Source organism: Mastomys coucha, unplaced genomic scaffold (genome assembly GCF_008632895.1).
Source record: "Mastomys coucha isolate ucsf_1 unplaced genomic scaffold, UCSF_Mcou_1 pScaffold21, whole genome shotgun sequence".
NCBI classification, from domain to species: domain Eukaryota; kingdom Metazoa; phylum Chordata; class Mammalia; order Rodentia; family Muridae; genus Mastomys; species Mastomys coucha.
Window position 1 is genome coordinate 176,612,934 of NW_022196904.1, and position 24,348 is coordinate 176,637,281.

The following is a 24,348-nucleotide window of genomic DNA, read 5'->3' on the forward strand; positions in this document are numbered from 1 at the left end:
AAAAAAAAAAAAAAAAAAAAAAAGGTTTTTACTTTATTCTTTCAAATTGGACAGTCTTAATTCCTATGCTGCCTAGCTTCTTCACTGTTAAAATGGCTCTACCGTTCCTTACTGATACAGCTCTGCATCTGTAATTGAAGTCAGTATTCTAACACAGAGGTTTAGAATCCCAATTGTCAATTCCACCACAAAGCTTGGTATATAGAAGGGAGGCATCTCCTTAACAGGAGGGAGGGGAGCAGCTCCCAGTGCTTCCTTAGAACATTACAGTTCAAGCCTTGCTACCTTCTAAAGCATTTGTTCATCATTATTTATTAAGGACACAATTAGTTATAACCATCTGATAAACTAGAATTTTGAACAAAAAAATGCTTTAAAATTCTAATAACTGTGCATAATCAGTAAATTATTCTTACTTGAATTTACATGGCTGTGCAGAGAAAGGTTCCTAAGTACATAATTGCTTAAGAGAGCCACCCAGATTTCAGAGGAGCCATTCTAGTGAATTGTGTAAATAATATGCTTTAAAAACACAACCTCCTCACATATGAATTTAGATTTTCCAAATATGGAGTAGCTTTGCACCTGTGAGACTAGAACACAGCCCTAAAAAGGCTTTCCTAATTATGAGCTTACTAGAGAGACTAGAATTACCCAAAGCAAATTAATACATAGAATTTTTTCCAACTTTCTATAAAACCAGTTTCACTGTTCTGTTTTAGTTCAGAAAACAAAAGATCTTTAAAGCCACTGGCAAGAGGTAAGACACTAGCATATACAAAAATAATTTTTTTATATCAGCATTCTAATTTTCTTAATTGCCTAATGTTTATGTTTTACTTTTATTTGTATCAACATAAATTATATCTGGCACTGGATAAGTTTTACTGTAAGATTTCCCAAAGCTGGGGAAGTGTGGGCAGGGAAGGTCAGAGGGGTTCAAGGTTCTCATTGGCTGTGCAGTAAGTAAGTTCCAGGCTAGCCTAGAATACATGAGACCCCGTCTTAAAAATGTTTTCTGGGGCTGGAGAGATGGCTCTTCTAGAAGTCCTGAGTTTAGTTCCCAGCAACCACATGGTGGCTCACAACCATCTGTAATGGGATCTGATGCCCTCTTCTGGTGTGTCTGAAGACAGCTACAGTGTACTCATAAAATAAATAATACATAATTTAAAAATAATTAAAAAAAAGAAATGTTAAAAAAAAAGTTTTCTGTTAGTTGTACAATGATCCATGTGTCCTAAAGTGGGCGTGGCTTCCCAAGGTGATGCTAGAGACCAGGTGAGATCTGTGGCCATATCAGGCTAGTGACAGTTTACTCCTAATGTGGTCAGCATTGTCTGTCTTTTCATGTTTAAGGTCAGTTTGGTCACACAGTAACTTACAGGACAGCCAGGATACCATAATAAGCAGATCCTGTTTCAGAAACAAGCAAGCAAAAATGAGGGGCTGGAAAGATGACTCTTAGCGGTTAAGAACACTTTGCTGCTCTTGCAGAGGACCTGGCCTTCGTTCCCAGAACCCATGTGACTATGCACAACCATCTGTAACTCTAGTAACAGGGGATCCAGTCAGTGCCTTCTTCTGCTCTTGATGGACACCAACACACACACACACACACACACACACATACATACATACATATACTCATTTAAAAAAGTGCCTGGGGCTAGAGAGAGGGCCCAACAGTTAAGAGTACTGTCTGCTCTTCCAGAGGTCTTGAGTTCAATTCCCAGCAACCACATGGTGGCTCACAACCATCTGTAGTGGGATCTGATCTGCTGTAGTGGGATCTGATGCCCTCTTCTGGTGTGCCTGAAGACAGTAACACAGTGTACTTATATACATAAAATAAATAAATAAATCTTTTTTTTTTTTTTTTAAAGTACCTGTAGAACACTTTAAAATGGCTAAATTTTTAAATCTCATGTTTAATATGAGATAAACTCTTTGGAATTATGTGTCTTTATCAGTTGCTTCGGGGTTTCAAATGTCAAGTTGCCTAATTCCCCTTTAAATAAGGATGGTCAACTATTGAAGGGTAGAGATAGTTCATAGAATTAGAGGGAAGATGGACAGTCAGGTCTCTTAAGGACTAGAGCCAAGTATCAAATATCTTTAGATCCCAAGATAGTGATTTTCCATATTTGTATATCGCTGATTTTGCCAATATTTTGTTGAAGTTTTTTGCTTGTATGCTTGTAATCTTCATTTTGCTGCTGTTTTTTTTTTTTGTTTTGTTTTGTTTTTTGTTGTTTTGTTTTGGTTTTTTTTGTTTTTTTGAGACAGGGTTTCTCTGTGTAGCCTTGGCTGGCTGTCCTGGAACTCACTCTGTATACCAGGCTGGCCTCGAACCAGAAATCCACCTGCCTCTGCCTCCCAAGTGCTGGGATTAAAGGCGTGCACCACCACTGCCGGGTTTGCTACTGTTTTTATTCAGTGAGTTTTAAGCTTATTGTTTCTTTGCAAGTACATTTTATTTCAGGAGTTTTACCCCTAGTTATTGAAACAACTTGCTCTTTAGACTAGGCTGCATTCAAACTCAGAGATTTGCCTGCTTCTGCCTCTTGAGTGCTGGGATTAAAGGCAAGCACCCGGCTGTCATTGACACTTAATATTACAAGGCTCTGCATTTTATTCTTATCTCATTAATAATGGTTATATTTTTTGATGCCCATAGTGATGCGTTCCTGTAATCTCAACGTTTAGGGAGGCTATGATAATAGGGTTGTGAATTTGTGGGTTTACTGTCTATCTAAGTGAGAAAGCCTCTGCAAATGGCATGAGATTGACTCTGTGCATGATACTTGGTGGCTACCCTGGGATCTGGTTGGTGTTTTTAGCTAGCATCCACATGCGGTGAACACTGGAGTCAGTGACTCTCTAGGAGTGCTCTCCTAGCGTCTTTCCCACAGTTGAGGATCAGTGCTGTCTGGTTTCTTAGGGTTACTAATTTCAGTCCTGCATCTAGAAAGGTGCACTTTATTTAAACCTGAAAATGTTACTGCATCTGAGAGTAAATGATGAAAGGAATGTGGGGTGGGAGTTGGGGATGATGGAAACAGGGGAGGAAGCTTTGAGCCCTCCCTTTTACCAGGTCAAAGAAGAAGGCCTCTCATTTCAGAGTTTTGGGTGACTTTTGTCATGGGATGGCTTAGAATGCAGCAAATTTAAAGAGAGGCATGAGGTTTTCATTCTCTCAAGATACCCTACAGAACTTGAACTAGAATCAGGCTTTCTCTGGAGCCCTTTACCTACACTGATGCTCACTTTTGGGTTTCAGGCTGCAGTTCCGGCTGGTGGATATTGGAGGAATAATAAAAAGGTAAATTCCTTGTTGGTTCAGTACTATGTTAAGATCTTCTTCCCTTGCTAATGCTTACTTTTTAAGAGTCCTCCATAGCTGCTCCATCTGTTCTCCCATTTGTGTTAGTTGCATTCCGTGGGAGATACGAGGGGGAGCTTACTGTGTCATGCATGGAACCAGGACCCCTTTAGTTACTTTCTCATTAATATTCATGCTGCTCAGCAGTACATTCTGCCACTTCATTCTTATGAACTAAAGCCTTGGTTCACCTTAGGATCCATCATGCTAACAGTGTTTTAAGAAGTCCGTGTACTCTGTACTTGATGGATGTGGTACCTGAGGTTCAGTCATCAGGTCAAGCTCAGTTACTGCATTGATTTCCTTGTGCTAGTTATTTCAAGTACCTGAAGGATATGTGTTAAAATCTCAAAGTATGGATGTAGAACTGTGTGTCCTCCCTCCTTAGTCCTTCCTTCCCTTCCCTTCCTCACTCCTCTTTTGTGCATGATACTGATTTCTGGGCCTCACATAGAAGATAAGTATTCTACCACTGAGATATATACTCTATTTTTGTTTCTTATCATTTAGAACTTTTGTTGTTAGGGAGATTGAAATACTTTTAAATTTTGAAGCAATTTAAAAGATGTGAAAAAAACAATTCACATTTTTATAATGTATTTTGACTGAGTATACTATCATTTCAACATGAATTCAGTGTAAAGTTGTTGATGGTGTTTTACCTTTACAAAATAAGTTCAGTGGGTATTTAAATGGCTATATTTAGAATATATCATCATTCAAGTGCATAGTAGCCGTGTGTGATTAGTGTTTTGTATTATGTAGTGTACACATATACACACACATCTAAATGTAGATATTGACATGATTAAACCATTCATTTTTCTATTTGTCTTATCTGTTTTTAAACTTGCCTTTAATGGATTAGCTATTTTTTGGTGTTTTGTTTCTTTTGTTGTTATAGTTGGAATTTTGTTTTAATTTTAGAGGTTAAAATATCCTCTTTTAAAAGACAAGGTCTTGCTCTGTATCCCAGGCTAGCTTTGAACCTACCCTTCTGCTTCAGTTTTCTGACTGTGTGAGCTATAGGAGTCTATTTCCATGCCCTGTAATATGCATTTTAAAATGTTAGTCATAGTTAAAATTATATATCTACTATCTCTGATTTCAGGATACTTCCATTATACCATGTAGAATTTATTATCTGTTACATAGTTTCTATTTCTCCCCCACAGCAATTGGCAGTCAACATTTTGTCTAAATGTGTTTCCTGTTCTGTATATTTCATGTTTTATTTCTGGCTTTTTTAATTTAGCATAATACATTTGGGGTTCATGTTGTAGCATGTATCAACCTGTTTTTATTACTAAATACTGTTTAACATGGTACAATTTCTTTTATTCACTCAGTTATCTAGGCCATTTTAACCTTTTGACTATTTTGAAGAAATACTGCTGTGAACATGTGTACTTTTGTGTGATTGAGCGCTTATTTTCAATTGTTTCATGTGAATATATGAGTACACAGAATTACAGTATAGTCATAGTTATTTTATGTTCACCTTGTAGAGATTAGCCAAACTTGTTTCCTCAGTTTCTGAACTATTTTGTATTTTCCCCCAGCAACATGTTTAAGGTTCCTGTTTTCCCATACTTCCTACTCTCAGTTTCTGTCCTGGGATTGTTTTGTACTTTGACTGATGGCCATCACATCTGGTCGTCTCCACGTGCCTCTTACTGAAGAGGCTGGTGGACTCCAGGATCTTTTAGTTGCTGTCCTACTTGGGTGAGGAATTCCTAATGAGGAACAATCTCTTCTGTGTTGTTATCATTTGCATATCCTTGTAGAGCAGTGGCTTTCAGCCTTCCTAGTGCTGTGACCTTTTAATACAACTCCTCAAGTTGAGGTGTCCACAACCATAAAATTATTTTTGTTGCTACTTCATAACTGTCATTCTGTTACTGCTGTGAATTGTAGTATGAATGTCGGATATCTGACCCTTGTGAAACAGTAATTCAACCCTAAAGGGGTCATGACCCACAGGTTGAATGCCACTGTCATAGAGAAATCCTCAAGGTTTTTGCCCATTTTAAAATTGGATTACTTGGCTTTTGTCATTATTGTTGTTGAGCTATAGAAGTTCTCAAGCTTCTGGACTCAGGTGATCTCCTGTCTCAGCTTCCAGAGTGCTTCTCCTAAGAACCTCATATTACTTTTACTCCTCTTCCTCCTCTTCTTTTCTTCTCTTCTCCTCTTCTACTACTTCTTCTCTCCTCCTCCTGCTCTTCTGTTGTTGTTGTTGTTGTTGTTGTTGTTGTTGTTGTTGTTGTTGTCACACCGGAGATTGGACTTAGTGCTTCCTACACACAAGGCAAGCTTTTAATTTTGCTACATTTATTTTGCACAAAAGTTATTTGTGAGCCAGGTAGTGGTGGCGAATGCCTTTAATCCCAGCACTTGAGAGGCAGAGAGGCAGGTGGATTTCTGAGTTCAAGGCCAACCTGGTCTACAGAGTGAGTTCCAGGACAGCCAGGGCTACACAGAGAAACCCTGTCTTGAAAAAAACAACAACAACAAAAAAGTTTTTTGTGTCTGTGCCATATAAAGGTGTGTACATATGTGTGGAGACTAGAGGTCAACCTCAGTCATCACTTCTCAAGAGCCCTTTACTTCTTTGGGGCAAGATCTCTCATTGATTAGCCAGGAGTACACCATAGGCTGGCTGCTCAGTGAGCCCAAGGCTTTGCCTGCCTCCACCTTTCCAGCCCTGGTATTTGTAAACACATACCACCATGTTTGGTTTGTTACATGGGTGTTGAGAATCAAGCTCAGGGCTTCATGCTTACACAAGCACTTTACCCACAGAGCCCCTAGAAGTATTTTCTGCTTGTTTTCTTGCCCTTACCCCCTCCCCATGTTATAATTACATATATAATTGTTCCTCTTGGTTCCTCATTTTGTGTATTGCTGTCTTCCTTCCTTCCTTTCTTCCTTCCTCTCTTCCTTCCTCTCTTCCTCCCTCCCTTCCTTCTTCCCTTCCTTCCATCCTTCCTTCCTTCCTTCCTTCTCCCCTTCCTTCTTCCCTTCTTCCCTTCCTTCCTTCCTTCCTCCCTTCCTTCCTTCTCCCCTTCCTTCCTTCCTTCCTTCCTCCCTTCCTTCCTTCTTCCCTTCCTTCCTTCTTCCCTTCCTTCCTTCCTTCCTTCTTCCCTTCCTTCCTTCCTTCCGTTTTTTGTTTTGGTTTTTGGAGGCAGGGTTTCCCTTTGTAGCCTTGGCTATCCTAAAACTTGCTTTGTACACTAGGCTACCCATTGCGCAGAAGCTTAAAATACTGCTTCCCATATCCAACCTGGTTTTCCTGGCTTGTGGCTGACACTGTAGTTGTCTTAGTTAGGGTTTCCGTTGCTGTGAAGAGACACCATGACCCAGGCAACTCTTATAAAGGACAACATTTAATTAGGGCTGGTTTACAGGTTCAGAGGTTCAGTTCTTTTTCATCAAGGTGGGAAGATGGTAGCATCCAAGCAGACATAGTGCTGGAGAAGGAGCTGAGAGTTCTAACTCTTGATCCAACTGCTGCCTGCAGAGGACTGTCTCTCTAGCTAGGCAGGGCCTCCAAGCCCAGCCCCACAGTGGCACACCTCCTGCAAAAGAGCCACACCTACTCCAACAAGGCCATACCTCCTGGTGCCATTCCCTGGGCCAACCGTGCTCAAACCAGCATAGTGGTAGAAGCTGAAGTCTGCTGTTTGTCACTTACTCAGAGCCTCTATTTACATGGAACAGCTGGGTGACTTTAACTGTATCTCCATCCTTTACAGTGAACTCCAAGCCAGCCTGGGCTACATAGTAAGATACTCTCCCAGCAAAACAAAAAATCCTAAAACAAAAGCTAAATTTAAATTTAAATTCTGTTAAGTTCTCATTTTGCACCACTCTAATTTATAGAAATTTCATTTACCACAATTTAGTTAAGTAATACTAATTAGCATAGTTTGAATTTTAATTAGCATGGTATGTTAACTATAACTACATAGTATATAAATGCCTTTTGTTGCCAATTCTCTAGTTCTTGGCAACTGGGTCAAAGAAATGTGTGCTGTGGTTAGTCATGTCCTCCTAGGAAATGTGTGCTGTGATCAGCCATGTCCTCCTAGGAAATTTGTGTTGTGGTCAGCCATGTCCTCCTAGGGTTAGCCACTGCTCATCTGGTGCTGGTTTGTCTGCAGACAGCAGAGTATTTAGTGTGTTGGTTTCTCCCCACTGGGATATTTTGTAAGTATTGATAACTCAGACTGGAAATTTGGGAATAAAGGTGAAACAAAGTGACAAAATAGTAACTGAAGTCTGAGGGAAAGATGAGAAGTGAAGGAAGAGACAGTGATGATGGTAGACATAGCGGACAGTGATGACATAACGCTGTCAAAGTCACTCCACGGGTCGCCACAGGAAGTTAGGAAGTTTTTTTTTTAAAGGTTTATTTATTTATTTTACGCATATGAGTATACACTGTGGCTGTACAGATCTGGTTGTTGGGAATTGACTTTGGGACCTCTACTTGCTCTGCTCACTCCAGTAGACGCCACTAGTTCCAGCCCAAAGATTGATTTTTTATTATAAAGAAGTATACTGTAGCTATCTTCAGATGTACCAGAAGAGGGCGTCAGATCTCATCTGCGGGTGATTGTGAGCCACTATGTAGCTGCTGGGATTTGAACTTAGGACCTTCAGAAGAGCAGTCAGTGCTCTTACCCGCTGAGCCATCTAACCAGCCCAGTTAGGAAGTTTTTTAGGCTTGGTTTCCGTCCTTAAGTTATCTCAATAAGTACATGTATATATTCTAACCCCCCTGTCCCATCCACAATTCTAGTCCCAGCAAACTTAGATGAGAGAAATGTAAAGATATGTATATATTTTTTTCAAAATAAAAAAAAATGAAAATGTAGATTGTTTTTTTCAACATAAGGTCTCACTCTCTAGCCCAGACTTATTCTCCTTATCTTCCTGTGTGTTGGGATTAGAGATACGAACTACCATCTCTGCCCCAAAACTTTTTAAATGGCCTTTTTAAAAGTTTATTAATTTATTTAGTATTGAAGCATACATGCATATAGGTGTGTGTGTGTGTGTGTGTGTATTGTGTGTATTACACATAAAAATCAAAGGTCAATTTTTGAAAGTCAGTTCTCCCTACTGTGTTGTTCCTCTTGAATTTCCGTCTTCAAGCTTTACTCAGCAAGCACCTTCACTTGTTGAACCATCTCTTGGGCCCAGACTTACTGTAAGTCTTCATTAGCCAGGAGCACTGACCACTACATTGAGATTGGTGCTAAGCCTTGGTTTAGAGTCGACCTCTTTCTGAAGGTTTTTCCTGTATGTCTCTTTTCAATATATACATTTTTTTCTCTGTTCTGTCTTCCTCATTGTTATATTTGGTCAACTAATGTGAAATATTTATATAATATACAACGTGTTTTCACACATACAGTCATTGTGAAGTGCTTGCCACAATCAACCTTACCAACATGCCTATGACATTAATAGGAATCATTTAATAGCTTTGAGTTTTGGAGTTACAACTCTGGGCACAAGCTGACCTCTACTTCAAGATCTCTCACAGGGACAAAAGTATTGCTCTGGCTGTTGTCTGACTTGAAGTCTTGATTGAGGAAGGACTAACTTCCAAGCTTTCAAGATAGTTGGCAGAATTACTTTCTTCAAGGGCTGTTGGATTGAGAGCCTTGATTCTTAGGTGGTGGTTGGCTGAAGGCTACCCTTTATTCCTTACCATGAGGACTTCTTCAGTATGACTGCTTGCTTCATTAAATCATGCAAGCCAAGCAGACTGTTCAGTCTGTGAGATGGTAGTTAACTTTATGTAATCAGATCATGGTGTCTCATTACCTTTGCCAGACTCCTGAGGATGGAGTGGGGTTAACTAAGGGCATGGACACTAGGAGGGGGAAGTCATTGGGGGACATGTTTGCTTGCCACAATTATAACCTGCCATCACTATTTATTTGATGTTATACTGTTAAATGTTTACTCTGTTCCAGCTTTTCCTTCTGTCTACTCTGCCATTTTGACATGTCTCCTGATCTTTGAACACCTCAAGAAGTTGTTCCAAACTCATCTTAAATTTTTTCAGGGTGGAGCTCTGGATTTAGTCATTGTTCTGAGGCTCTGATTTAGTGGAGAGTGGTATTTAGAACAGTCAACTGCATTCATTTTTTTTTTGTTTTTGTTTTTTTGAGGCAGGGTTTCTCTGTGTAGCCCTGGCTGTCTTGGAACTCACTCTGTAGACCAGGCTGGCCTCCAACTCAGAAGTCCGCCTGCCTCTGCCTCCCGAGTGCTGGGATTAAAGGCGTGCACTGCCTTGCAGAAACCTGTTCTTACTAGTACATTTTGCAGATTTTATAACACTTATTTAATTTTTCTACAGTTTTGTGTAATAAGCTAAATGAATTTGATCATCTGACATGTTCTGGCAGGTGAGACTTTTGGGAGTAAACTAGTAAATGGGCTTCTCAATGTTGCTAACTGATGGGTGGTTAAGTGAGACAAGGTGCTTGCTAAGGTGCTTGCTGTGAAGCCTGACAACCTGACCCAGGACCACATAGTAGGAGGACAGAATTGATTCTCCCTAAGTGGTCCTCTGCCCTCTACGTGCGCATGCAACATGGCATACACACTCTCTCACAATAAATAAGTAGTTAAATAAATGTAATTTTAGAAGGCAAACATTGACTTTGTAAGTTAGAGCCTGACTGCCTTGCAAGGAATACTGCATTTCTCTTGGCCTGAACTTTTTTAGTTGGTATAGTAGTGGAAAGGGAATTCTCTACCATGGCTTAAGGATACAGAAACTCTCAATGCAGCTATCTTTTTATTGTTGATTATAGCTTCTATTACTCCTAGAAGTTGACCAACAGGGACCTGAGTTTAGGAGATTTTGTCATTCAGTTTTCATATAGTAAATACTGAGGCCAGCCCTTTGCCTGCAGGACCCTTTATCGGTGAAGAGAATCCATGGCATTACTTTAGGTAGTCAAGTGTGGGGGAGGAGTAAAGGTTCTCAGGATCTCTCAGGGTGGATTTGAACTTGATAGGTACGTGATGCTGAATTCTTGAAACACCAGACACATTTTGTTGCAACATATCAGTCTTTTTTTTTTTCTAATTCTTTGATTTAGTAGAAACTTGTTTAGCACCTCCCTCTATTTTGCATAAACTTTTTAATTTTTTTAAGACTTATTTTTAAATTGTGTGTGTATATGTGTGTGTGTATGTGTGTGTGTGTGTGTGTGTGTGTGTGTGTGTGTGTGTGTATACATGAGTGAGGGTGGAGGCACAAGATTCTGTGTAGAAGACAAAAGAAGGGAGTAGGATGGATTTCCTGGGCTGGTGGTTGTGAGCTCCCTAATGTGGGTGCTAGGAAACAAGTCTGGGCCCTGCAAGATGGGAAAGTATGTCTAACTGCTGAGCCACAGCTCTAGCCCCTCCCCATATATAGGAAGATTATTATGTATTTTTATGTATATGAGTGTTTTGTCTGTTTGTGTGCCTGGTACCATCAGAGGTCAGAAGAGGGCATCAGGTTCCCCTGGAACTGGGGTTCCAGACAGTTAAGAGCCATTCTCTGTGGTGCTGGGAACTCAAGTCCTTTGCAAGAGTAGTGAGTACTCTGAACCACTGAACCATTTCTGCACCCCCCCCCCCCATATTATATATGTTTTAAAAGATTCTGAACTCATGTAGTTGAACCCATTTTTTTTAGTTTTAAATAAAGTATCGCAGTCTTAACTTTCTATGGGTTTTTAATTTTGGTTTTTCGAGACAGGGTTTCTCTGTATAGTCCTGGCTGTCCTGGAACTCTCTCTGTGGACCAGACTTGAATTTTATTTTTACTTGCTGTGTTTTGTGTTTTTGTGCATGTGTACATGTGCCATGATCTTTGGGGATGGAACTCATTTTCAGACTCCTAAGGCTTGCTCACCAAGCGCTGTTACTTGCTGAGCCATCGCTTTGGTCTAGCTTTCTACTGTTGTGCTAAGTATAGAAAATGAGCTGAAGGAACAGGCCTGTGCTGTCCATAGCTGTGTTTACACAGGATGAGATATAATCTATTAACTGAAGCTTTGAGTTTACCCAGGAAAATCATTCAAGAAGTGTGTCATTCAGAAGTCCTTTAATGATTAGTAAAAGTTACATGTTTAAATGTGGGGATATCGTTGTAGTTGTTGGATTGAAACACACACCCCCACCGTTCATTTTTCTGTTTAAAAAGTTAAGGGCTCAGTGACAGAGTTATCTTAGCATGGCACTGGGTTCGATCCACAGCAAAAGAAGTTGGGAGAACCGGAAAAGTTTAGAGATTTAAATTTGCAAAGAGACAAAACAAGGACAGCCCAAACCTTAGAAAACTATGAGCTGGGCTGGAGGGATGGCTCAGTGGTTAGAGTACCGACTGCTCCTCCAGAGGGCCTGAGTTCAATTCCCAGCAACCACATGGTGGCTCACAACCATCTGTAATGGGATCCAATGCCCTCTTCTGGTGTGTCTGAAGACAGCTACATTGTACTCATATAAATGAAACGAATAAATCTTTAAAAAAAAAAAAACTGCCGGGCAGTGGTAGCGCACGCCTTTAATCCCAGCACTTGGGAGGCAGAGGTAGGCGGATTTTTGATTTCGAGGCCAGCCTGGTCTACAGAGTGAGTTCCAGGACAGCCAGGGCTACACAGAGAAACCCTGTCTGGAAAAACTAAAAAAAAAAAAAAAAAAAAAAAAAAAAAAAAAAAAGATGTGGTTTTGCTATATAGAACCTTATATGGCCTCAGATACATAAACTTGTTTTAGCTTTCCCCAAATTAGGATTGCTGGAATGTGCCAGCATGCCTGGATTTTCAAACAATTTTTTTTTTTTTTAGTCCTAGGGATAGAACCTAGGGCCTCATACATTAGGGTAGCACTCTACCCCTGAGCTACATCTCCAGCTCCTTCTTTTAACTTTTTTCTTTTAGATATGATATTGCTAAGTTGTCCAGACTGGCCTTAAACTCACTCTATAGGTTAGGCCTGTCTTAAATGTGTAATCCTCCAGTAGTAGCCTCCAGTAGCTGGGATCACAGGTCGGGCAGTTCAATCAAGGGCAATATTATTAAATGATGGACAGAGCATGGATTATGCCTTTGTTTAAAATTGACCCATAAAGTTGGGCAACTCCCATTGGGCAGCATTTACCAGTATGCATAAGATTAATTATTGCAATACAAACCAATTTGAAAATTGGTTTTTAAATTGAGCCATAATATATAAAATCTTATGATAATGTACAAATCTGACTATATTCAAGTGCAGTTTTCCTACCCATACCAATTGTCTTGTAATAATCGAGAATGTATCCTCTGTGTGGTGTTTGCAAGTTAATACTATTTTGGAAGTCACACTGGGTTTATTTGTGGCTTCCCTGGGTGTATGTAGCTCATTATTGATCATAATTTTATTTTGGAATTTTAGTTTAAGTAGATGGGGGTAAGCCCCTTTCAGACTTTTAGTTGTTGGAGGGGTTGTGATGGAGGATTGGGTCTATGAATGACAAGGAGCATTAGAATGAATACAGAAGATGCTCTGGTAATAATCCATCAAGTGCTAACAGTAGCATAGATTCTTATGAAAAAACAGGAGACCATAATTCGTGGGTGAAATGCCTTCAAAACTTACCCAAGGAGCTCTACAAATACAAATAAATACATGTGTTGTAATGAGAAAGAAGAGTCCCGTGTCTGTGAATGAAGGGGTTTTGGCTGAGTTCTAGACCCAGCAGTACCTACTATGTACTGTACAGAGCTTCAGTATGGCTGAGGTGTGTGAGTACCTACTGTACACTGTGCAGAGCTTTAGTATGGCTGAGGTGTATGAGTACCTGCTGTGTGAGTACCTACTGTGCGAGCCTCACTATGGCTGAGGTGTGTGAGTACCTACTGTGCGAGCCTCACTATGGCTGAGGTGTGTGAGTACCTACTGTGCGAGCCTCACTATGGCTGAGGTGTGTGAGTACCTGCCTCTCTGTCAAGTTGTTGTCCAATGCTTACTGCACTCCATCCATCCTTCCCTTTTTACGTACTTTCTTACAGGCCTTCACTTTTCTACCTCTCATGCATATCTCAGATTGAAAAAAATCCATTAACCAAACTTAATAAAAATACCGTGTCTCTAAAGACTAGCACAATAGTAAACTTTGACAATGAGTTTCTTTATGTTAGGAGTCTTTAGTATATAGTGACTTCATGCTGATGGATGAATGTGAGTTCCACGAAGGGAAGGGCTGTTTCCCCTTCCTTCCTTTTGTTTCCTGTCCTTCCTTTGCTCCCAGCTTGCTAACAACCCTGGCTCTGATGGTGGCTCGCATGGCATTTACTGTGTAAACTCAAGCCCATCATGAGCTGCAGGTAGTCATCCTCCTGCAGTCTCTCCAGTTCTGGGATTCCTGATGTGAGCCACCATGCCCAGCTAAGAAAGGGATGCTTTTAAAAAGGATTTATTTACTTATTTACTTTACTTCCAGTACCAGCTCTCTTCTCCTCCAGGAAGGGATTTTCTTTTTAAGGCCATCAATAGAGCTCAGTGGCAGAGTGCTTATCTACTATGTGTAAAAAGTTCTGCTTTCAGCATGAGTAGTATCAAGAGGGGGAAAAGAATTTCTTTTTGTCCATTGTTGTATCTGGTTCCCAGAACAAGAAAGATGTTCAATAAATACTTGTTGAATAAATTGTTAAACATTAGCTTTAAGAAAAAACTTATGTAAATAACTAACTTACGAAAATTATTTCAGTGGAGCTTTGCGTTGTTAGAGGCAGGTCTCACTGTGTAGTGTTAGAGGCAGGTCTTACTGTGTGGCCGTAGCTCACCTGCAGTTCAGTAAGTAGACAGTCTAGCTAGGAGGAAAGGTGTCACTTACTGTTTCTGGCTTCAATGAGGCATTTTCTTTTTAATTACATTTTTGAGATTTTATTTTTATTTTGTGTATATGGATGTTTTACCAGCATGCATTTCTGTACACCATGTACCTGTGGGGGCCAGAAGAGGGTATCAGATTCTCTGTGACTGAAGTTACAGTTCTGTGGGTTCTAGGGATTAGCTCCAGTCTCCAGAAGAGTTGCTGGTGCTCTCTCTCTCTAGCCCCAGTAAAATGAGCATTTGTAGTTCAGGGCAGGGATTCTCAAAGTGACAGAAACTTTATATACACCTCGTAACTGTCCCCTTTGTTCTGTTACTCTTCTCCAATATAAGTATTTCAAGTGCAGATGAGCTGAAAAGGACTGAAATGAGTAAACATAATACCCAGGAGACACAGAGGTAAATGGCATATGTAGATGACAGAAAAAAGGAACAGGGGAATTACAAATGTACATGTGTTAGGGCTCAGAGAAGCATCTGAGTAGAGTATCAAAGCAGTTCCGTAGCTAGAGTGCCAGAGCCAACCAGAAGGGTAGATAGAGAAGGTGGCTTGATAAAAGGGAGAGAGAGGAAATCAGACTGATCACGTGCTTCAGCTTCATACAGTCAGTACAGGAAGCCATTATGAATTGCATAATGTAACACTGAATGAAGAAAACATTTACTTGCTGTTTGTAAAGTGGGTTGTAGCTTGAGGTAAAGAAATTGGAGCAGTGAATAGAAGGGACTCACTGCTGTCACAGCTCTGGGTGATAACACTGCTTGGCTTGTTGTGTTGTCTAGTGATGCCTTTAGCAGATCCCTTTCCAAGTCCCCATCCCCAGTTTTTGATACAGGGATGCTGACAGCAGGAGGAAGAACTCCAGGAAGTAGGAATGGATTCTAGTCCCCACTTGCTGTCCTATTTTCCTAAGTTCTTGAGCATGAGTAGACAAGTCCTTACCTATACAATGAGGACAGTGACCTGTAGTCTAGCAGGAGTCTAGGCTGGAGTCTTTAGCAATGTTATCTTCATATGAGTTATAGACAGTGTGAGTAGAAATACTATATTTCGTATCTTACAGTTGACTTATATCAGTTATTTAAAAAAGTCAGAGAACTAGCACATTATCTCATTCTATAAAATTTTATTTCTTGTGAAAATGACTTTCTATTTTAAAATATGTATTTGTTGAGTATGGATGGGTATTTACTATTTTAGCTATTATTAAGGTATCATAGTGCTTAATTAAGCTAATGGATAAAACTTCATCCTGGGGTATTTTTAGAGAAACACAAAGAATAATAGAGTCCATTCTGCCATATGTAGATCTTATAGAACTAAGCAGAGCTTGGAGAGATGGTTCAGTCAGTAACATGCTTGCCATGTGTGTGATGTGTCCTTGTAAGGCAGACAGGATGCTGGTCAGCCAGCCTAATCTAATGAGCAGTTCCCAAGCGCTAGTAAGAGAACTCAAAAAACAAGGTGGATGGCTCCTGAGGAATACCACCTGAGGTTAACCAACCCTGACCTACGCACGCACGCACGCACGCACGCACGCACGCAGACATGCGCGCCACATCTGTAGACTACCTCCCTCTCCCAGCCTCAACACACAATAATACTAACAGTTTTTAATGTAATTAGAATGGTACTTTTTGGGCTGTTGATGCACTCTATTCTGTCCCCATCCTTTCCTTGCTGAAGCTTTAGTACCACGACACTCTGGTTCCTTACTCTTCTTCCCCTGTTGTTTTGTTTCTGTTTGGGTTGTTTCTTGCCCCACCCCCTTTAATCCATCTGGAAAGATGAAGAGGCAGCTGCTCTGGTTAGCTGTGCACTGTGGTTAATGAATAACAGACTAACAGGACACATAAAGCATATGCAAACTGTGCAGAGTTAGTTGCTGTCAGGCCCTAGGGATACAGTGCTTTTTCTTTTCTTTTTAAAAAACATTCTCCTGTGATATTTTTTTTTTTTTTACTTACCATTCTTAATATTGTAATGCTACCACAAAGTTCTCTTTTCTGCTTAGTTTGTATTGTATTTCTTTTACCTTATGATGAATTTATAGAAGATGGTTAAGGTCCAAAAAGGAAATTAATCCAGCATATTTAAGACGTAGGTTTCTTAGTTCAGGTATATTTATTCATAGAAAAACAGAGATAGAAATTTATGACATGCTTGGTTTTTGGACCTCTAATGTTTTATCTCTTGCCTTTTGGTTACTAGTGCTCCTTTTGAGTTTCTCTGGGATTAGAACCACTGTCTATTATTTTCTCCCAAGTGCTGGGAGGCAGAGGTGGGCAGAGCCTGGTCCACCTAGAGAGCTCTAGGCCAGCAAAGGCTACATAGTGAGACTGCATCTTACTCCCTTGCCAGGATTTCTATCATAAAGGCCAGCTACAGCTTGAATATTGCATTCAACCAGCCCTTGACAATTCCTGTAATCTGTGCCATCCTGTCTCATACTGTCCCATCTCATAGTTGTCCTCTCTCTGCAGTGCTCTATGCCCAGGTCTCTGTGGCTGGGCTGCTCCAGCCTGGCGGACAGCATGCCTTCGCTGCGATGCCTGTATAACCCAGGGACTGGCGCACTCCCAGCTTTCCAGGTACTTTCTCTGTCTCTGTGGTTATTGGGGGGGGTATGTCATTAGTGTGCCCTTCCTTCTCTCCTATACTTTACTCACACCTACCTCCTCTCCTTTATAGTGCCTGTATTTTTTTTACATCACTCAGTATTTAATGTAGACCCAGACTTACTGACTTTTAAAACATCTTTATCGTAATTGTTTTGTCAAAATGGATATAGCACAACTGGAGCAGTGGGTTTCAGATCTTGCACAGATACTGATTTTTAAAATAATAGAAATAGCAATTCAGAACATAGTGTTTGCTGTGGACCTATATAAGATCAAACCAAGTAATTAGGTAATTGAAATCAGATGCACAAACATCTTATGCTTTTCTTATGATTACTATGTTCAGAATGCCTGGGTCACTATGCTACTATCATGTGTGTGTATGCGTACATACACATTTATGTTTGCATTATACATTAAGAACTATGTTGTGGGGGGCTGGTGAGATGGCTCAGCAGGTAAGAACACTGACTGATCTTCCGAAGATCCTGAGTTCAAATCCCAGCAACCACATGGTGGCTAATAAGTGCCTGTAATGAGATCTGACGCCCTCTTCTGGTGCTTCTGAAGACAGCTACAGTGTACTTATATATAATAATAAATAAATCTTTGGGCCTGAGCAAGCGGAGTTGACCGGAATGAGCACAGATCCTAAAAATTCGATTCCTAACAACCACATGAAGGCTCACAACCATCTGTACAGCTACACTGTATTCATATACATAAAATAAAATAAATCTTAAGAAAAAAAACTATGTGTTACTTGTATCTTAAAAAGTTTCTTGTTTCAGAGTGGGAAAGCTGTAGATACAGTTTCCATTTTGACTACTCCAGTTGGTCTTACATTTTTTTGATGGACACTAGCTCCTCTCAGTCTTCCTTTAGAGGTCAAGAGGTATGCCTTTAATCCCAGCACTTGGGAGGCAGAGGCAGTCGGATTTCTGAGCTTGAGGCCAGCCTAGTCTACAGAGTGAGTTCCAGGACAGCCAGGGCTATACAGAGAAATCCTGTCTGGAAAAACCAAAACCAAAATCAAAAAAAAAAAAAAAAAAAAAAAAAAAAAAAAAAAAAAAAAAAAAAAAAAAAAAAAAAAAAAAAGGTCATTTCCATGGCAGGAAAGAATTGACCCTCCAAGGTCTTGGGTGAATTCTCTCTCACTTTGCTTCTCCTCTCCTCTTCTCTCCTTTCCAATGTCTCCTCTTCCTTTCCCTCTCTCACTTTCTCTTTCTGTCTCTCTGTCTCTCTCTGTCTCTTTCTGTCTCTCTCTCACACACGTGTGTGTACTACATGCATGCAGTGCTTGCAAAGTTCTGAAGAGAGTGTTCGGTTCTCTTGGACTGGAGTTAACTAAGGAGGATTAGCCACCATACGGATGCTAGGAATGAAACCCAGGAGCAGCTAGTGCTCTTAACTACTGAGTTATCTATGCAGCCCTAAATAAAGAATCTTTAAGAAAGACTTAATTAAAAAAACAAAACAAGGCAAATACCAGAAGAGACACATAGAAAAGGATCTTAGAGAGGTTAAAATGTACAGTTTTTAATCACTCTCTTTCTATGGAGCCAGGCACAATGTATGGTAATATATACCAACCTCCACAGTCATATTTATTCAAACTTACTTGTTTATTGTCTCCGTGGCTGGCCTTTAGTCTCTAGCCCATCCTTGTAGGCCACACTGAAGCCTTTAGTCCCTGTCTCCTCTTGGTGTTGAGACTTATACAGTGTTTTTTCCACCTCTCAATGTAGATTGCATTTCCAGTATCTAAAAATCTCCAAGCAAGCAGAGACACTTATATCATAACCTGTTGTGGAAATGCAATAAGTTCTATTTATCCTTGTGTATATAGAAGCCAAATTTTATTTAAGTTATTTATATATATTTTTTTATATTCCATTGTGAAATGAGTATGAGAGCTATGGAGCCACATAATCCCAAAGGCAGAATCTCCCTAAACTGATTGGTTCTATAAAAGAAATGTGCAAGGAGTCATAGGACTGTATACAGGAGGGGCCTGATCAGAGTTACAGCCAAATATCAGAGCATTACACTGTGTGCACAGGGCTCTGGGTTCTGTCTCTACCACCACAAATAAAACAAACTAGGCCTGGTCTAACCTAAGAGTTGGGGTATGGACGATCAGGTAACCATATAGACTGAGAGTCGACTGGGCAAAAGTTCTAGGACAGGAATGGCTTGGTGCATTAACGCCTCCCTGCACCCGCACCCCCACCCCCACTCCCACCCTCTCTTTCACATGACACAAAAGCTGAAAACTACAGAGATAACAGTAACCTCCTTGAGAACAGGCTGGGGAAGCTACTGATCACCTCGTCCTGTGGGGCTCAGGGCACGAGTAGTGGTGCTGGAAGGGTTGAGCACAAGATGTTTATCACTGTGGCTATAGACAGATCATCTCAGTAAGTGAACATTTCATTTGGTCGACTTTTCGTTTGTCTACCTCCAAAGTTCTGACATTATAGACTGTGCCACCATACCTAGCAGTTTTACTAATTTAGAGGTGAGGACAGTTTGCACTCTTTAATAATTACTGAGAAATAGTGCACGTGGCTTATTTCTACTGAGATTTACTATGTTTGAAATGAGAATAGAAAAATATTATTATTTAAAATAATTATAATAACTCTCCAGGATGTGGAAGTATACAGCTGTAATTTCAGCAATCTAGAGGTGGAGACAGGAAGATCATGAGTTCAAGTTCAAGTTTGAAGCCAGCCTGGCCTACATGGAGTCCCCCATAATAACAACACTAACAAAAAAACCTAGGTCACATAAATAGGACATTTTTAATGAAAGCTGTATTTAAAACATTGATCCTGGCATTGTTTCCTTTTTATCTATCTAGTGTCTAGAGTAATTGAAGGCAGATGAATTCTCACAGACACTTCTGCATTCATTGTCAGGCTTTGTTTAAGGCTCAGGAAGACTAGGTTGTCTATATAGAGATAGAACGTTTAAAAGAGAGGTGCCAGGCTTGGTGGCATATGTCTGTAATCCCAGCACTCAGGAGTCAGTTGTATTAAGAGTTGGGTTCTAGCCTAAATAGCAAGTTTGAGACTGGTCTGGAATACATGAGATCCTGTCTCAAAAATACTTTTACATGACTATGTGTGTTTGCGTGCGTGCGTGCGTGCGTGCGTGCGTGCGTGCGTGCGTGCGTGCGTGCGTGCGTGCGTGTGTGTGTGTGTGTGTGTGTGTGTGTGTGTGCGCGTGCGCGTGTGAGTGTTTAAACCTTCTGTCTTTGGTATCAGAGTAGAGTACCAAGAAAAATTCAAGTTTTCATTTGTCCTAAGACAATTCTGAATTAAAGTAGCAAATAATTCTGACCCAGTTCACCACCAGAACCTTTTCTAGTTTTAATTAAAAGTCAGTAGTGCTTTTAAGAAGCTGAACACTCTTTCTATATGTTCCTACTTCTGGAATTTATTTGTAGGACAGCTTATTTAGAGATATTTTTATGTGTATGAATGTTTTGCCTGCCTGCATGTATATGCCTGGTCCCATGGAAGTCAGAAGGAGGTATGGATCTGCCGCTGTGTGGATGCTGGGAACTGAACCTGACTCCTTTACAAGAGCAGTAAGTGCTTTAACTGCCAAGCCATTTTTCCAGCCCTATGTAGAGATTTTATTGGAAAATCAAGGAATAAATTGAGCAAGTTGGCTGTTGATTACATCACAGGAGTCAAATTGTTTACTGTAAGCAGAAAGGGAGCTGCTTGTAAGACAGGCAGGAGAGGAAGCCCTGCAGAGGTCAGGCTGTAGGATGGGGCCGGATTTCCTGGAATCTGAGCTGGCTTTGTTCTTAACCACTGAGCTTGAATCTTTCTCTTCTAAGGGGATCATTATTGGGCCAGAGATGTAACTCAGTTTGTATAATGCTTGCTTATTATGCATAAGGTTTAGTTTTTGATCCCCCTACATTTCACAAACTAGATGTGATGGCACATGCCTGTAATTCCAGAAACGACCAGAAATTCAAGGTCATCCTCAGCTACATAGCAAGTTTGAGATCAGCCTCGTATACACGAGACCCTGTCTATAATACGACGACAACGACGATGACGACTACTACTAGTATAATTGTCATCATTATAATGACAATTATTATTTCTATACCATTATTTAACATACTTGTTTCCCTCACTCTGGGATGACTTAACTATACACTTATATATGCATATGATGGTTTTGTTTTCAAATGTTCCTATTGTTTTTGTTCTCACTTTAATTATTAATCAAACATTATTAGCTGGAGAAAGTAGAAACAGAAAGAAGAAAGACAATAATGATGTCCTTTCAAATGTTACCATTTTACAAATATTAGCTAGCACTTCAGAATTTCACATAAATTATGTGCTTGCCCATGCTACAGCTAGAGCTGGTGTTCCTGATGAGAGTGGCCACTCTTTATTTGTGGACAGTTGCTTACATGTTTTTAGGTTAAATGAAGATTTAACCTGGCTCTACTTCACAACTCTTTTCCTTTCATATAATTCTCAATTACTGCAAAATTTACAGTGCAGAATGAGTACAGGATCCCTACTGTTTGAAAATAGCAGCGTTTGCCCAAACTCCAAAACACCTGCTTTTGTGTACTCTAATCATTGCATCTGAGGCCTTACCACACACACCTATCCCATCTGCCTATCTAGATCACTCTATCATTAATTGTGTTCAGGTTGAGACAGGATTAAGGCTTTTCCAGATCTGTACTCCTTTCCCTCTCAGGCAAGCCACACATTTGGGCCCAGAACATGGCAGCAGCCGAGATGTGCTGCCACAGCGATTCTGTGCTGCTCTGATTATCTGTGTCTTTGTCTTCTGCGAGACTGAATTCTTTGAAGACTGAAATATGTTTTGTTCATTTATTCTTCCATTGTCAAAAGTAATATTTCATACTTCTGGTGAATTAGTGAATGAACAGACTTAGATAATTTGAAGAAAACTATCCAGCAACAGATAACAGGGTAGGGGAAGAGAGAGGAAGCATAGTATTGCTGGTAACCACTCTTTCTTATACATGTATGCAGATGTTCTGTATTCAGAAAGAAGTCAGGATAATTAAACAGTCATTCCAAACATCACACATTTGCACAGAGAAAAGAAAAACATGCCGAGTCTGATTTATGGGAGTCCTCAAATTTCATACATTTGGCTTTCTTACGGCTCAGTGTGATGAGCCCCTCCGAGTTGGATTCTGTATACCAAATTTTGGACTCTTGTTCGTGAGCAAATGCACATTTCAGGCTATTAAAGACTGGAACTGCCAGCCAACTGATGGTTCAGTTTCAATGATGTTAATATCTTTATCTTCGTTGCAGTGTGTATTATTTGCAGATGATTATTTGACTGTTTCATTGCCGTTTACCCTTACTTTGTAAAAGAATGGAGTAAAGTTGAAGTGCTGAGTATAATGAACATCAGGCTGGAGAAAGGTTGAAAATCAATATATTGATGATTCTTTTAGTCTTGATTAAGTCCAATTAATTTTAAAGCATATGTGAGAAATGTTAGGAATATATTTTTGAAGATTATATTTTTAAAGCAAGGGGCAGAGGAGATGACTCAGAGGGCAAGATTGCTTGCTATGTAAGCATGAAGAGATGTGGGTTCAAATCAGCATGCACCAAGTAGTCAGTGTGCCTGTTGGTAGCCTCTTGTGTAACCCAAACAGTGTGGAGGGACGGAGGCAGAGGGATGGCTGAAGCTTCCTGGCAACCAGTCATGTCAAGCATGTGTACGTACATGTGTGTAGGTGAAACACAAAATTATAAAATAGATAATGAAATTGTTTTAAAGTATTAGTTACATTGAAATCTAGTGTTAAGCTTCTGTACTTTCATTTTTTTATGTGTACTTCAAGTGTTAAAGGTAAAAATGACCTGAGTCTGCTACATTTTTGCCATCCCTTAAAAATAATCTGTATTGGAGAAGTGCCATCTTAGGCTGATTGTCTTCCCAGCTGTCTGCTTGGTTGTTGAACTATTTTATATTTCAAGTTTGTTAAAAACATGTTCCTCAATTGCTGAGTATTTTGACATGTCCAAGTGTAGCTAATGTTCATTTATGGGATGATAATATATGACTTTATCTGGCCAAAATTATTATCTTGTGAGACAAATCAGATTTCCTTGAAACATTTTTATTCTTCATGATGGATGTGAAAAATAAAAATCTTCCCAAAGTATTTATTTCTTTGTTTAGATATATTGAATAATAGTAGATTTTCCCTCAACTGCTTTTACTCCGTTAGAGCCTTGCAAAGGGGATAGATAGTACACAGACTAGTATTGCCAGGGATGCAAACCATAGGAATGGAACTGGTAGAAAGAGGGTGATGGTGGCCTTTGGGGGTGCCCTACTTAAGTGACAGATCCTTTCTGTGGCACTTAAGACTAATCTGTGTCCTCTAAGACAGGTCTATTGTTTCTTTATGTTCTAAGTTTCCTGTTATTTCCATCGTTTGTACTTACAGAGGCCATGGTTGTAATGTGTTCTTTCTGTGCTGTTCAGGAATTGTTGAGTGGGTCTGTGGCTGCCATGGTCATACACAACTTCCTTCACTGTTGTCCTATGGTAATGTTTTGTTTCCCTTCCTCGCGTTAGTTTCAAGACTTGATATCTGTTGAAATAAAGAATCTTGGTTGGTAGGCAGTATTCAGAAAACTCTTTCTTTGTCATTTATTTAAGCCAGGGTGTTTTGAGAATGCTTTATTTGGCCTGGTGAGATGGCTCAGCAGTTAAGGTCCTGAGTTCAAATCCCAGCAACCACATGGTGGCTCACAACCATCTGGAATGGGATCTGATGCCCTCTTCTGGTGTGTCTGAAGACAACTACAGTGTACTTACATATAATAATAAATAAATCTTAAAAAAAGAATGCTTTATTTAAAATTAACAAGCAAGCATGTGAGCAAACCAGGAGCGTGCACTCTTGACAGTAGCTTCAAGGGGCCCTATGCACTGTAGCACGTTACTGTTGGGAGCTGGTGCATGTGAGTGTTTTTCTTCTGAGCTTTTCTACATTCTTACACACAGTTCTCTGGAGACTAGATATGTTATATTTTGATATAGTTACTTAGAATGTAGGAGAAGGATTTTTACCTTTTTTTGCTGGGCAATCTGTCACCTGCCCTTAAGTTCTTAGGTGTACAGTAAAGAGCTATTGTCTGTGTCTTGGTATGAGTTAGGCTGGAATTCAGGGGCCTGTAAAATTTGCATGAAGAAAGCAATTGTTCCTTTTCATACATGAACCAAGTTCAAGTCAGCTTGATTTGTATGTGCTGGTCCATATAGTCATAACTAAATGACTAAATGAAAGCGTGAGTGTTAGCAGCTCCCTTAGATTTTCATGTTACATATAAACCTACTCGAAATTTCAAGCTAGTAAATATAAAACTTTATTTATAAGCACCAAAAGCTTT

At 39.9% G+C, this 24,348-nt stretch overlaps 1 protein-coding gene across 15 annotated transcripts in view; it reads left to right on the forward strand.

Annotated features, from left to right (window-relative positions):
• The window catches only part of Btrc (beta-transducin repeat containing E3 ubiquitin protein ligase), a 168,304-nt gene that overhangs the window by 42,943 nt on the left and 101,013 nt on the right, over window positions 1–24,348 (forward strand). For 6 of the 15 annotated variants that reach the window (XM_031390467.1, XM_031390468.1, XM_031390472.1 and 3 more), the window contains exons 2-3: window positions 3,284–3,325; window positions 16,766–16,873. The exons of 2 other annotated variants lie outside the window; for them this stretch is intronic. In XM_031390467.1, the coding sequence (XP_031246327.1) occupies window positions 3,284–3,325; window positions 16,766–16,873 (150 nt within the window). The remainder of the gene's footprint in view (window positions 1–3,283; window positions 3,326–16,765; window positions 16,874–24,348) is intronic. 7 more of the 15 variants (XM_031390471.1, XM_031390477.1, XM_031390474.1 and 4 more) reach the window with 2 other exon arrangements.